General features: G+C 33.4%; 1 protein-coding gene across 2 annotated transcripts in view; it reads left to right on the top strand.

Annotated features, from left to right (window-relative positions):
- The window catches only part of LOC149791283 (leishmanolysin-like peptidase), an 86048-nt gene that overhangs the window by 61460 nt on the left and 10925 nt on the right, over positions 1–13663 (top strand). For both annotated transcript variants that reach the window (XM_089969800.1, XM_089969799.1), the window contains one exon: positions 8532–8659. In XM_089969800.1, the coding sequence (XP_089825926.1) occupies positions 8532–8659 (128 nt within the window). The remainder of the gene's footprint in view (positions 1–8531; positions 8660–13663) is intronic.

The following is a 13663-nucleotide window of genomic DNA, read 5'->3' as shown; positions in this document are numbered from 1 at the left end:
TTGGTCAGTATGATATAGCATGTACTACTGTCTTGATCAGTATAATATAGCATGTACTACTGTCTTGATCAGTATAATATAGCATGTACTACTGTCTTGATCAGTATAATATAGCATGTACTACTGTCTTGGTCAGTATGATATAGCATGTACTACTGTCTTGATCAGTATAATATAGCATGTACTACTGTCTTGATCAGTATAATATAGCATGTACTACTGTATTGGTCAGTATGATATAGCATGTACTACTGTCTTGGTTAATATAATATAGCATGTACTACTGTCTTGATCAGTATAATATAGCATGTACTACTGTCTTGGTCAGTATGATATAGCATGTACTACTGTCTTGGTTAATATAATATAGCATGTACTACTGTCTTGATCAGTATAATATAGCATGTACTACTGTCTTGATCAGTATAATATAGCATGTACTACTGTCTTGGTCAGTATGATATAGCATGTACTACTGTCTTGGTTAATATAATATAGCATGTACTACTGTCTTGATCAGTATAATATAGCATGTACTACTGTCTTGGTCAGTATAATATAGCATGTACTACTGTCTTGGTTAATATAATATAGCATGTACTACTCTCTTAAATCTTGGCCGAGTCATACCAAAGACTTATAAAAATGGTAATAGTACCAGCCTCACTTGGTTCAGCATTAAGTGGTTATTGTTAGAACCGGTCAGCTTGGTGTCAGGATAATGTGACTGGATGATACATGTCTGCGGCATGATGCCCAAGTGCTTGACATCACTATAAACTGCCACACTGCAGACATCATAGCAATATGCCTGAAAAATTGTTAAAGCTATGTTACAAATCCAAATCACATGCACTCACGCCTGTACTGCTGTCTCAGTTAAGTATAATACATCATGCACTGTTGTCTGTACTGAGGTCTCAGTCAAATGCAATGTAGCTATTACCATCTTGACTGTTTGTACTGTGGTCTCAGTCAAATGCAATGTAGTTATTACCATCTTGACTGTTTGTACTGTGGTCTCAATCAAATGCAATGTAGCTATTACCATCTTGACTGAATGAAAAAAGCACAGTTTGGTATTGACATTTTTTGAGGTTTGATCAGAGTGCATTGTGAAGAAAAAAACTATGATGTAATTTGATCCAATTTAAGCAATGGTATAAACTTTACTGTCTCAGTATAATTCAAGCAATGCTATTTGGTATTTAAGCCAAGATATTGGAGTCAATTGTTGGTAATATCCAGAGAATCGACCTCCTGACTTTCTAGCCACATAGATGTTGTGCATTTTGGTACTGCACAGCACAGATTGAAATCAGTTCTATATACATTTTGGTACTGCACAGCACAGATTGAAATCAGTTCTATATACATTTTGGTACTGCATGGCACAGATTTAAATCAGTTCTATATACATTTTGGTACTGCACAGCACAGATTGAAATCAGTTCTATATACATTTTGGTACTACACAGCACAAATTGCCATCAGTTCTATATACATTTTGGTACTGCACATCACAGATTGAAATCGGTTCAGTATACATTTTGGTACTGCACACCACAAATTGCCATCAGTTCTATATACATTTTGGTACTGCACAGCACAGATTGAAATCGGTTCAGTATACATTTTGGTACTGCACAGCACATATTGAAATCTGTTCATTGGTTCTGTTTGTAAAATGTAGCACTGACCTTCTTTCTGGCTGCTTCTGAAATACACTTATTACTGTAACTACTACTGAAATACACTATTTACTTTAACTGCTACTGAAATACACTATTTGCTTTAACTGCTACTGAAATACACTACTACTTTAACTGCTACTGAAATACACTATTACTTTAACTACTACAGAAATACACTATTACTTTAACTGCTACTGAAATACACTATTACTTTAACTGCTACTGAAATACACTATTAATTTAACAACTACTGAAATACACTATTACTTTAACTGCTACTGAAATACACTATTACTTTAACTACTACTGAAATACACTATTACTTTACTACTGAAATACACTATTTACTTTAACTGCTACTGAAATACACTATTACTTTAACTGCTACTTAAATACAGTATTACTTTAACTGCTACTGAAATACACTACTACATTAACTGCTACTGAAATACACTACTACTTTAACTGCTACTGAAATACACTATTACTTTAACTGCTACTGAAATACACTATTACTTTAACTGCTACTGAAATACACTACTACTTTAACTGCTACTGAAATACACTATTACTTTAACTGCTACTGAAATACACTATTTACTACTGAAATACACTATTACTTTAACTGCTACTGAAATACACTATTACTTTAACTGCTACTGAAATACACTACTACTTTAACTGCTACTGAAATACACTATTACTTTAACTGCTACTGAAATGCACTATTACTTTACTACTGAAATACACTATTACTTTAACTGCTACTGAAATACACTATTACTTTAACTGCTACTCAAATACACTATTACTTTAACTGCTACTGAAATACACTATTCCTTTAACTGCTACTGAAATACACTATTGCTTTAACTGCTACTGAAATACACTATTTACTTTAACTGCTACTGAAATACACTATTTACATTAACTGCTACTAAAATACACTATTACTTTAACAGCTACAGAAATACACTATTTACATTAACTGCTACTAAAATACACTATTTAACAGCTACAGAAATACACTATTACTTTAACTGCTACTGAAATACACTATTACTTTAGCTGCTACTGAAATACATTATTACTTTAACTGCTACTGAAATACACTATTTACTTTAACTGCTACTGAAATACACTATTACTTTAACAGCTACAGAAATACACTATGTACATTAACTGCTACTAAAATACACTATTACTTTAACAGCTACAGAAATACACTATTACTTTAACTGCTACTGAAATACACTATTACTTTAACTGCTACTGAAATACACTATTACTTTAACTACTACTGAAATACACTATTTTCTTTAACTGCTACTGAAATACACTATTTTCTTTAACTGCTACTGAAATACACTATTACTTTACTGCTACTGAAATACACTATTTCCTTTAACTGCTACTGAAATACACTATTTACTTTAACTGCTACTGAAATACACTGTTACTTTAACTGCTACTGAAATACACTATTACTTCAACTGCTACTGAAATACACTACTACTTTAACTGCTACTGAAATACACTATTACTTTAACTGCTACTGAAATACACTATTACTTTAACTGCTACTGAAATACACTATTACTTTAACTGCTACTGAAATACACTATTTACTTTAACTGCTACTGAAATACACTGTTACTTTAACTGCTACTGAAATACACTATTACTTCAACTGCTACTGAAATACACTACTACTTGAACTGCTACTGAAATACACTACTACTTTAACTGCTACTGAAATACACTACTACTTTAACTGCTACTGAAATACACTATTTACTTTAACTGCTACTGAAATACACTATTACTTTAACTGCTACTGAAATACACTATTACTTTAACTACTACTGAAATACACTATTTTCTTTAACTGCTACTGAAATACACTATTTTCTTTAACTGCTACTGAAATACACTATTACTTTTACTGCTACTGAAATACACTATTTACTTTAACTGCTACTGAAATACACTATTTACTTTAACTGCTACTGAAATACACTATTACTTTAACTGCTACTGAAATACACTATTACTTTAACTGCTACTGAAATACACTATTACTTTAACTGCTACTGAAATACACTATTTACTTTAACTGCTACTGAAATACACTGTTACTTTAACTGCTACTGAAATACACTATTACTTCAACTGCTACTGAAATACACTACTACTTGAACTGCTACTGAAATACACTACTACTTTAACTGCTACTGAAATACACTACTACTTTAACTGCTACTGAAATACACTACTACTTTAACTGCTACTGAAATACACTATTTACTTTAACTGCTACTGAAATACACTATTACTTTAACTGCTACTGAAATACACTATTACTTTAACTACTACTGAAATACACTATTTTCTTTAACTGCTACTGAAATACACTATTTTCTTTAACTGCTACTGAAATACACTATTACTTTTACTGCTACTGAAATACACTATTTACTTTAACTGCTACTGAAATACACTATTTACTTTAACTGCTACTGAAATACACTATTACTTTAACTGCTACTGAAATACACTATTACTTTAACTGCTACTGAAATACACTATTTACTTTAACTGCTACTGAAATACACTATTACTTTAACTGCTACTGAAATACACTATTACTTTAACTGCTACTGAAATACACTACTACTTTAACTGCTACTGAAATACACTATTACTTTAACTGCTACTGAAATACACTATTACTTTAACTGCTACTGAAATACACTATTACTTTAACTGCTACTGAAATACAGTATTACTTTAACTACTACTGAAATACACTATTTACTTTAGCTGCTACTGAAATACACTATTACTTCAACTGCTACTGAAATACACTACTACTTTAACTGCTACTGAAATACACTATTACTTTAACTGCTACTGAAATACACTATTACTTTAACTGCTACTGAAATGCACTACTACTTTAACTGCTACTGAAATACACTATTTACTTTAACTGCTACTGAAATACACTATTACTTTAACTGCTACTGAAATACACTATTACTTTAACTGCTACTGAAATACACTACTACATTAACTGCTACTGAAATACTACTACTTTAACTGCTACTGAAATACACTATTTACTTTAACTGCTACTGAAATACACTATTACTTTAACTGCTACTGAAATACACTACTACGTTAACTGCTACTGAAATACTACTACTTTAACTGCTACTGAAATACTACTACTTTAACTGCTACTGAAATACACTATTATTTTAACTGCTACTGAAATACACTACTACTTTAACTGCTACTGAAATACACTACTACTTTAACTGCTACTGAAATACACTATTTACTTGAACTGCCACTGAAATACACTATTACTTTAACTGCTACTGATATACACTCTTTACTTTAACTGCTACTGAAATACACTATTTACTTTAACTGCTACTGAAATACACTATTACTTTAACTGCTACTGAAATACACTATTTACTTTAACTGCTACTGAAATACACTATTTACTTTAACTGCTACTGAAATACACTACTACTTTAACTGCTACTGAAATACACTATTTTCTTTAACTGCTACTGAAATACACTATTACTTTAACTGCTACTGAAATACACTATTGACTTTAACTGCTGCTTAAATACACTATTACTTTAACTGCTGCTGAAATGCACTATTGACTTTTACTGCTGCTGAAATGCACTATTACTTTAACTGCTACTGAAATGCACTATTACTTTAACTGCTACTGAAACATGCTATTACTTTAACTGCTACTGAAATACACTATTACTTTAACTGCTACTTAAACACACCATTACTTTAACTGCTACTGAAATACACTATTACTTTAACTGCTACTGAAATACACTATTGACTTTAACTGCTGCCTAAATACACTATTACTTTAACTGCTGCTGAAATGCACTATTGACTTTTACTGCTGCTGAGATGCACTATTACTTTAACTGCTACTGAAATGCACTTTTACTTTAACTGCTACTGAAATACACTATTACTTTAACTGCTACTGAAATACACTATTACTTTAACTGCTACTGAAATACACTATTTAACTGCTACTGAAATACACTATTTACTTTAACTGCTACTGAAATACACTATTACTTTAACTGCTACTGAAATACACTACTACTTTCACTGCTACTGAAATACCCTACTACTTTATCTGCTCCTGAAATACACTATTTAACTGCTACTGAAATACACTATTTAACTGCTACTGAAATACACTTCTACTTTAACTGCTACTGAAATACACTATTACTTTAACTGCTACTGAAATACACTATTTACTTTAACTGCTACTGAAATACACTATTACTTTAACTGCTACTGAAATACACTATTTACTTTAACTGCTACTGAAATACACTATTACTTTAACTGCTACTGAAATACACTACTACTTTCACTGCTACTGAAATACACTACTACTTTAACTGCTCCTGAAATACACTATTACTTTAACTGATACACTATTACTTTAACTGCTACTGAAATACACTATTTAACTGCTACTGAAATACACTATTTAACTGCTACTGAAATACACTATTTAACTGCTACTGAAATACACTATTTAACTGCTACTGAAGTACACTACTACTTTAACTGCTACTGAAATACACTATTACTTTAACTGCTACTGAAATACACTATTACTTTAACTGATACACTATTACTTTAACTGCTACTGAAATACACTATTACTTTAACTGCTACTGAAATACACTATTTAACTGCTACTGAAATACACTATTTCTTTAACTGCTACTGAAATACACTATTTACTTTAACTGCTACTGGAATACACTTTTACTTTAACTGCTACTGAAATACACTATTTACTTTAACTGCTACTGAAATACACTATTACTTTAACTGCTACTGAAATACACTATTACTTTAACTGCTACTGAAATACACTATTACTTTAACTGCTACTGAAATACACTGTTACTTTAACTGCTACTGAAATACACTATTACTTTAACTGCTACTGAAATACACTATTTACTTTAACTTCTACTGAAATACACTACTACTTTAACTGCTTCTGAAATACACTATTACTTTAACTGCTACTGAAATACACTCTTACTTTAACTGCTCCTGAAATACACTATTACTTTAACTGATACACTATTACTTTAACTGCTACTGAAATACACTATTTAACTGCTACTGAAATACACTATTTAACTGCTACTGAAATACACTATTTAACTGCTACTGAAATACACTACTACTTTAACTGCTACTGAAATACACTATTACTTTAACTGCTACTGAAATACACTATTACTTTAACTGATACACTATTACTTTAACTGCTACTGAAATACACTACTACTTTAACTGCTACTGAAATACACTATTTAACTGCTACTGAAATACACTATTACTTTAACTGCTACTGAAATACACTATTACTTTAACTGCTACTGAAATACACTGTTACTTTAACTGCTACTGAAATACACTATTAATTTAACTGCTGGAAAAATAAAAGACTCAATGGATCATTTGTTTTTATGTAAGACAAACTCTGCAACCAGACTGACTTACTTTTATTTCATTTTTAATGGAGACTATACGATGGTAAAAGATAAATATATCAGATGCTTTTGTTTCCTTTGTGAAGTTGTTTTACAGTATGGTTGCATTTTGTTGTAGACTGAAATAAACTAAATAAAACTGCACAAGTGATGTCAGTTTTCATTTATTAATGTACTAATAAAATGTGCTTACTTTGCTGTGTGCCAGCGAGATAACTCAGTATCTTATTTGTGCAGTTTTGCAGGTTGGGTTCAGATTTTCTTCTTTGTGTTCGAACACTGAATAAAACATTGTAATTTTATATGAAATAATTAAAATTTGAAAATGACAAATGAAATAGTAGTAATTGAAAATCGTATATAAACCATGGCAATAATTTTTAGTCAAATCAGTGTATAATTGTTTCTTAGGGCTGTTCAGCAAAACAATTATTGAACCTAGTGAATGCACTTTTATTATGGAGTAATCATCCATAGACATCATTTAGAATTTGGTTTTATTTTCATATGACCTGAGTAATTAATGTACATTGGAAACTAGCATATATATTTTTGTTAAAATCGCCTCCCCTTGCATGCCATTTATATTTAAATGGAACAGCCCTTTCCAAAATGGTTTTTAACAATATTATTTTATTCTCTTTAATGCGTATATTAGTGTCAAACATGGATTTTATGACCAGAAACCACATGTAAAAGAGAAGTTGCAAATCAAGATGTTTTAATGTTCTTGTCAAGCCAACGCAGTGAAAGAGTCCAGATGTAGTAGTCACTTTTCTAATGGCATTAGTAGCACTATCATCAGTTTTGTTATTAATGTTTTCAAAACTAAATTAGTTGGTAGAATGTGGTCCTGATACTTTGGCACTTACCTTATTGCTATATTGTATTTAAGAATTCAGTAATACATGATTGTACACTAGCACTTTATTCAATAATGCATGATTGTACACTAGCACTTTATTCAATAATACATGATTGTACACTAGCACTTTATTCAATAATACATGATTGTACACTAGCACTTTATTCAATAATACATGATTGTATACTAGCACTTTATTCAATAATACATGATTGTACACTAGCACTTTATTCAATAATACATGATTGTACACTAGCACTTTATTCAATAATACATGATTGTACACTAGCACTTTATTCAATAATACATGATTGTACACTAGCGCTTTATGCATTGCAAATAACAGTGGTGATTCTGTACTTTGTTTTTTTTCTCTTTTAGACCCGGTACATAATTTTCTAGGAGAAGGGTTTGGTCCAAAATCTAAATGCTTTAACCACCCAGCACCCTGGGTCCTAGAGCATTGCACCGAAACCTTTTATCCCCATTTTGGAAGTGGATGTTACAAAGTGAGTTGTGTTCGAATAAGTCTTTCTAAATCCCCATTATGGAAGTGGATGTTATAAAGTGAGTTGTGTTCGAATAAGTCTTTATAAATCCCTATTATGGAATTGATGTTATAAAGTGAGTTGTGTTAGAATCAGTCTTTATAAATCCCTATTATGGAAGTGGACGTTACAAAGTGAATCGTCTTAAAATTAGTGCATATTAATTTCTTGATCATGTCATTGGGATCATACATTATTTTTGCTTAGTTCACAGTAATGTATGATCCCTGAATATCAATAACTTTTGCTGAGTTCAGAATAATACATGATCCCTGTGATATTACAAAGGGGTCACATTGTTTTGCAGGGTTCAGAATAGTAAATGATCCCTATGATATTACAAAGGGGCCATTGATTGTTTTGCAGAGTTCAGAATAATACATGATCCCTATGATATTACAAAGGGGTCATTGATTGTTTTGCAGAGTTCAGAATAGTGTATGATCCATTTAATATTATATATATATATAATTTCTCATTGGCTAGTAGTAACAGGTGAGTTCTTAGAAGAATTAACTTTTTTCCCATTGAATGGGTTAGGTCAAGTAGGTTCTTTTACGATGTGGGATATTTCTTAATTGACATGTACAAGTGGTAGCGATTGCATTTCCAGCTCTTATGCTTGTATATAAGTATGTGGAGCAGGACAATTTTGTCGTTGTTATGTTCTTGTTGTAACATCAGCCTTCAGACATAGGTGTACCTTTATCATCTTCATCATGGACCACATTGGGGAGCCTATCTTCAGTGTCATGACTCTTTATCCTTATGCTCTATAACTTTATAACCATTTAAGATTCATGGATGAACCTTGGTATTCTTGTGCTTCATCACTAGTAGTGTGTACCCAATTTGAGGACCTTGGTATTCTTGTGCTTTATCACTAGTAGTGTGTACCCAATTTGAGGACCTTGGTATTCTTGTGCTTTATCACTAGTAGTGTGTACCCAATTTGAGGACCTTGTTATTCTTGTGCTTTATCACTAGTAGTGTGTACCCAATTTGAGGACCTTGGTATTCTTGTGCTTCATCACTAGTAGTGTGTACCCAATTTGAGGACTTTGGTATTCTTGTGCTTCATCACTAGTAGTGTGTACCCAATTTGAGGACCTTGGTATTCTTGTGCTTCATCACTAGTAGTGTGTACCCAATTTGAGGGCCTTGGTATTCTTGTGCTTCATCACTAGTAGTGTGTACCCAATTTGAGGACATTGGTATTCTTGTGCTTCATCACTAGTAGTGTGTACCCAATTTGAGGACCTTGGTATTCTTGTGCTTCATCACTAGTAGTGTGTACCCAATTTGAGGACCTTGGTATTCTTGTGCTTCATCACTAGTAGTGTGTACCCAATTTGAGGACCTTGGTATTCTCACTAGTAGTGTGTACCCAATTTGAGGTCCTTTCTTGACATTTAAGATCAGTCCTCAATATTTTGTGCTTTCATTGCACTTGTACAGCTCCATAAGTTTAGAGCTATTTGAGAGTACGTGGTACACTTGAACAGCTCCATAAGTTTAGAGCTATTTGAGAGCATGTGGTACACTTGTACAGTTCCATAAGTTTAGAGCTATTTGAGAGTACGTGGTACACTTGTACAGCTCCATAAGTTTAGAGCTGTTTGAGAGTACGTGGTACACTTGTACAGCTCCATAAGTTTAGAGCTGTTTGAGAGTATGTCGTACACTTGTACAGCTCCATAAGTTTAGGGCTATTTGAGAGTACATGGTACACTTGAACAGCTCCATAAGTTTAGAGCTATTTGAGAGTACATGGTACACTTGTACAGCTCCATAAGTTTAGAGCTATTTGAGAGTACATGATACACTTGAACAGCTCCATAAGTTTAGAGCTATTTGAGAGTACGTGGTACACTTGTACAGCTCCATAAGTTTAGAGCTATTTGAGAGTATGTGGTACACTTGAACAGCTCCATAAGTTTAGAGCTATTTGAGAGTACGTGGTACACTTGTACAGCTCCATAAGTTTAGAGCTATTTGAGAGTACATGGTACACTTGAACAGCTCCATAAGTTTAGAGCTATTTGAGAGTACGTGGTACACTTGTACAGCTCCATAAGTTTAGAGCTGTTTGAGAGTACGTGGTACACTTGTACAGCTCCATAAGTTTAGAGCTGTTTGAGAGTATGTGGTACACTTGTACAGCTCCATAAGTTTAGGGCTATTTGAGAGTACATGGTACACTTGAACAGCTCCATAAGTTTAGAGCTATTTGAGAGTACATGGTACACTTGTACAGCTCCATAAGTTTAGAGCTATTTGAGAGTACGTGGTACACTTGTACAGCTCCATAAGTTTAGAGCTATTTGAGAGTACATGGTACACTTGAAGTGCTCCATAAGTTTAGAGCTATTTGAGAGTACGTGGTACACTTGTACAGCTCCATAAGTTTAGAGCTATTTGAGAGTACATGATACACTTGTACAGCTCCATAAGTTTAGAGCTATATGAGAGTATGTGGTACACTTGTACAGCTCCATAAGTTTAGAGCTATTTGAGAGTACATGGTACACTTGAACAGCTCCATAAGTTTAGAGCTATTTGAGAGCATGTGGTACACTTGTACAGCTCCATAAGTTTAGAGCTATTTGAGAGTACGTGGTACACTTGAACAGCTCCATAAGTTTAGAGCTATTTGAGAGTATGTGGTACACTTGAACAGCTCCATAAGTTTAGAGCTATTTGAGAGTACGTGGTACACTTGTACAGCTCCATAAGTTTAGAGCTATTTGAGAGTACGTGGTACACTTGAACAGCTCCATAAGTTTAGAGCTATTTGAGAGTATGTGGTACACTTGAACAGCTCCATAAGTTTAGAGCTATTTGAGAGTACGTGGTACACTTGAACAGCTCCATAAGTTTAGAGCTATTTGAGAGTACGTGGTACACTTGAACAGCTCCATAAGTTTAGAGCTATTTGAGAGTACGTGGTACACTTGTACAGCTCCATAAGTTTAGAGCTATTTGAGAGTACGTGGTACACTTGAACAGCTCCATAAGTTTAGAGCTATTTGAGAGTACGTGGTACACTTGTACAGCTCCATAAGTTTAGAGCTATTTGAGAGTACGTGGTACACTTGAACAGCTCCATAAGTTTAGAGCTATTTGAGAGTATGTGGTACACTTGAACAGCTCCATAAGTTTAGAGCTATTTGAGAGTACGTGGTACACTTGAACAGCTCCATAAGTTTAGAGCTATTTGAGAGTACGTGGTACACTTGTACAGCTCCATAAGTTTAGAGCTATTTGAGAGTACGTGGTACACTTGTACAGCTCCATAAGTTTAGAGCTGTTTGAGAGTACGTGGTACACTTGTACAGCTCCATAAGTTTAGAGCTGTTTGAGAGTATGTGGTACACTTGTACAGCTCCATAAGTTTAGGGCTATTTGAGAGTACATGGTACACTTGTACAGCTCCATAAGTTTAGAGCTATTTGAGAGTACGTGGTACACTTGAACAGCTCCATAAGTTTAGAGCTATTTGAGAGTACGTGGTACACTTGTACAGCTCCATAAGTTTAGAGCTATTTGAGAGTACGTGGTACACTTGTACAGCTCCATTAGTTTAGAGCTATTTGAGAGTACATGGTACACTTGAACAGCTCCATAAGTTTAGAGCTATTTGAGAGTACATGGTACACTTGAAGTGCTCCATAAGTTTAGAGCTATTTGAGAGTACGTGGTACACTTGAACAGCTCCATAAGTTTAGAGCTATTTGAGAGTATGTGGTACACTTGAACAGCTCCATAAGTTTAGAGCTATTTGAGAGTATGTGGTACACTTGTACATTGTCAGGTCAAATTTGTCGGTCCATTTTCATCACTTGCTATTATGAAAGCCATATCAGATTAATGGGTAAAACTTGGCATAGCTATATATCATCATTTAAAGCCATTGTGTATGACTGTAACATGGATGGTTTGCACGTTAGATAACAAAAAAGCCTTATCAATCTTGGGGTCAAAAGCTCAATGGTTAAGGTCACTGTGACTGAAATAGAGACATTCCATACAACTGGAATGTTAGGAGAAAGGATGCTTATGTCCATGAAAAGTACTTTATTTTGCAAATATTAATCAAATTCAGAAGGAAAGCATGAATTTCTGCTGCCTTTTTTATTACAGAAAGAATACATAATTGAGTTGTCATTGAACTGATCTGAAGTTAAATTTATTGACTTCTTACCAGAATTTCATAGGCTGTAAAACTCTGCATTTAGTTAGTTACAGTTGTTCTGTATATTTGAAAGCTTATTGATTTGGAGGTCAAAATATCAGGTCACGGTAGCGGTGAATAAAAGACAAATAAATGGTTTCTGTATAGTTCTAGACCGTATAACATTTCCAAAGTTTGTGGGGGCTTAACTTAAGATATGGAAATGGCCAGTTAGTCTTGTGGTCACAAGGTTAAAGGTCTAAATAAGTGTGGCTCAAAAAGAAAATGCATTTTTTTAAACAGATTTCCTTCTGGAGCAAGTTCTAGGACGAGACTTTGTGGATGGCTTGCACTTGGAATAATAAAGAAACCTCCAGACTCTGGAGACTAAAGATCAGAAATCATTGTAATTACAACTTATATAAGAAAATTTTGGTTTCTGCACATTGTTTTGTGCAGTAATGCTGATGTAAAAGGTTATTAAGCAGGCATCTTACATGTGCTTCATTTGTACGACTGTCGATTGACTTGTCATCCCCACTTTCATTTTCAAGATAAAACTGTTTCAGATATCTCTTTTTTTAATGTTTGCCTGTCTGTCAATCCATCAATTATCCACACATTTCCAGGGCGAAATCCCAAACTATTTAAGATATCCCAATGACAATTCGGTACAGTAATTAAACTGGTGATGCAGTTGTGGTTTTTTTTCTCCAGTTTGTTATCAGTGATCCACCATTCAGTCTGTCTTTTCTGAAGTAAAAGTAAATATCACTATGTACCTTGTTCAT

This window comes from Sinohyriopsis cumingii, chromosome 9, assembly GCF_028554795.1.
Source record: "Sinohyriopsis cumingii isolate HCF-2022 chromosome 9, ASM2855479v2, whole genome shotgun sequence".
NCBI classification, from domain to species: Eukaryota; Metazoa; Mollusca; class Bivalvia; order Unionida; family Unionidae; genus Sinohyriopsis; species Sinohyriopsis cumingii.
Note: the sequence above shows the minus strand (reverse complement) of the source record. Positions and strands in the feature narration are given on the sequence as shown.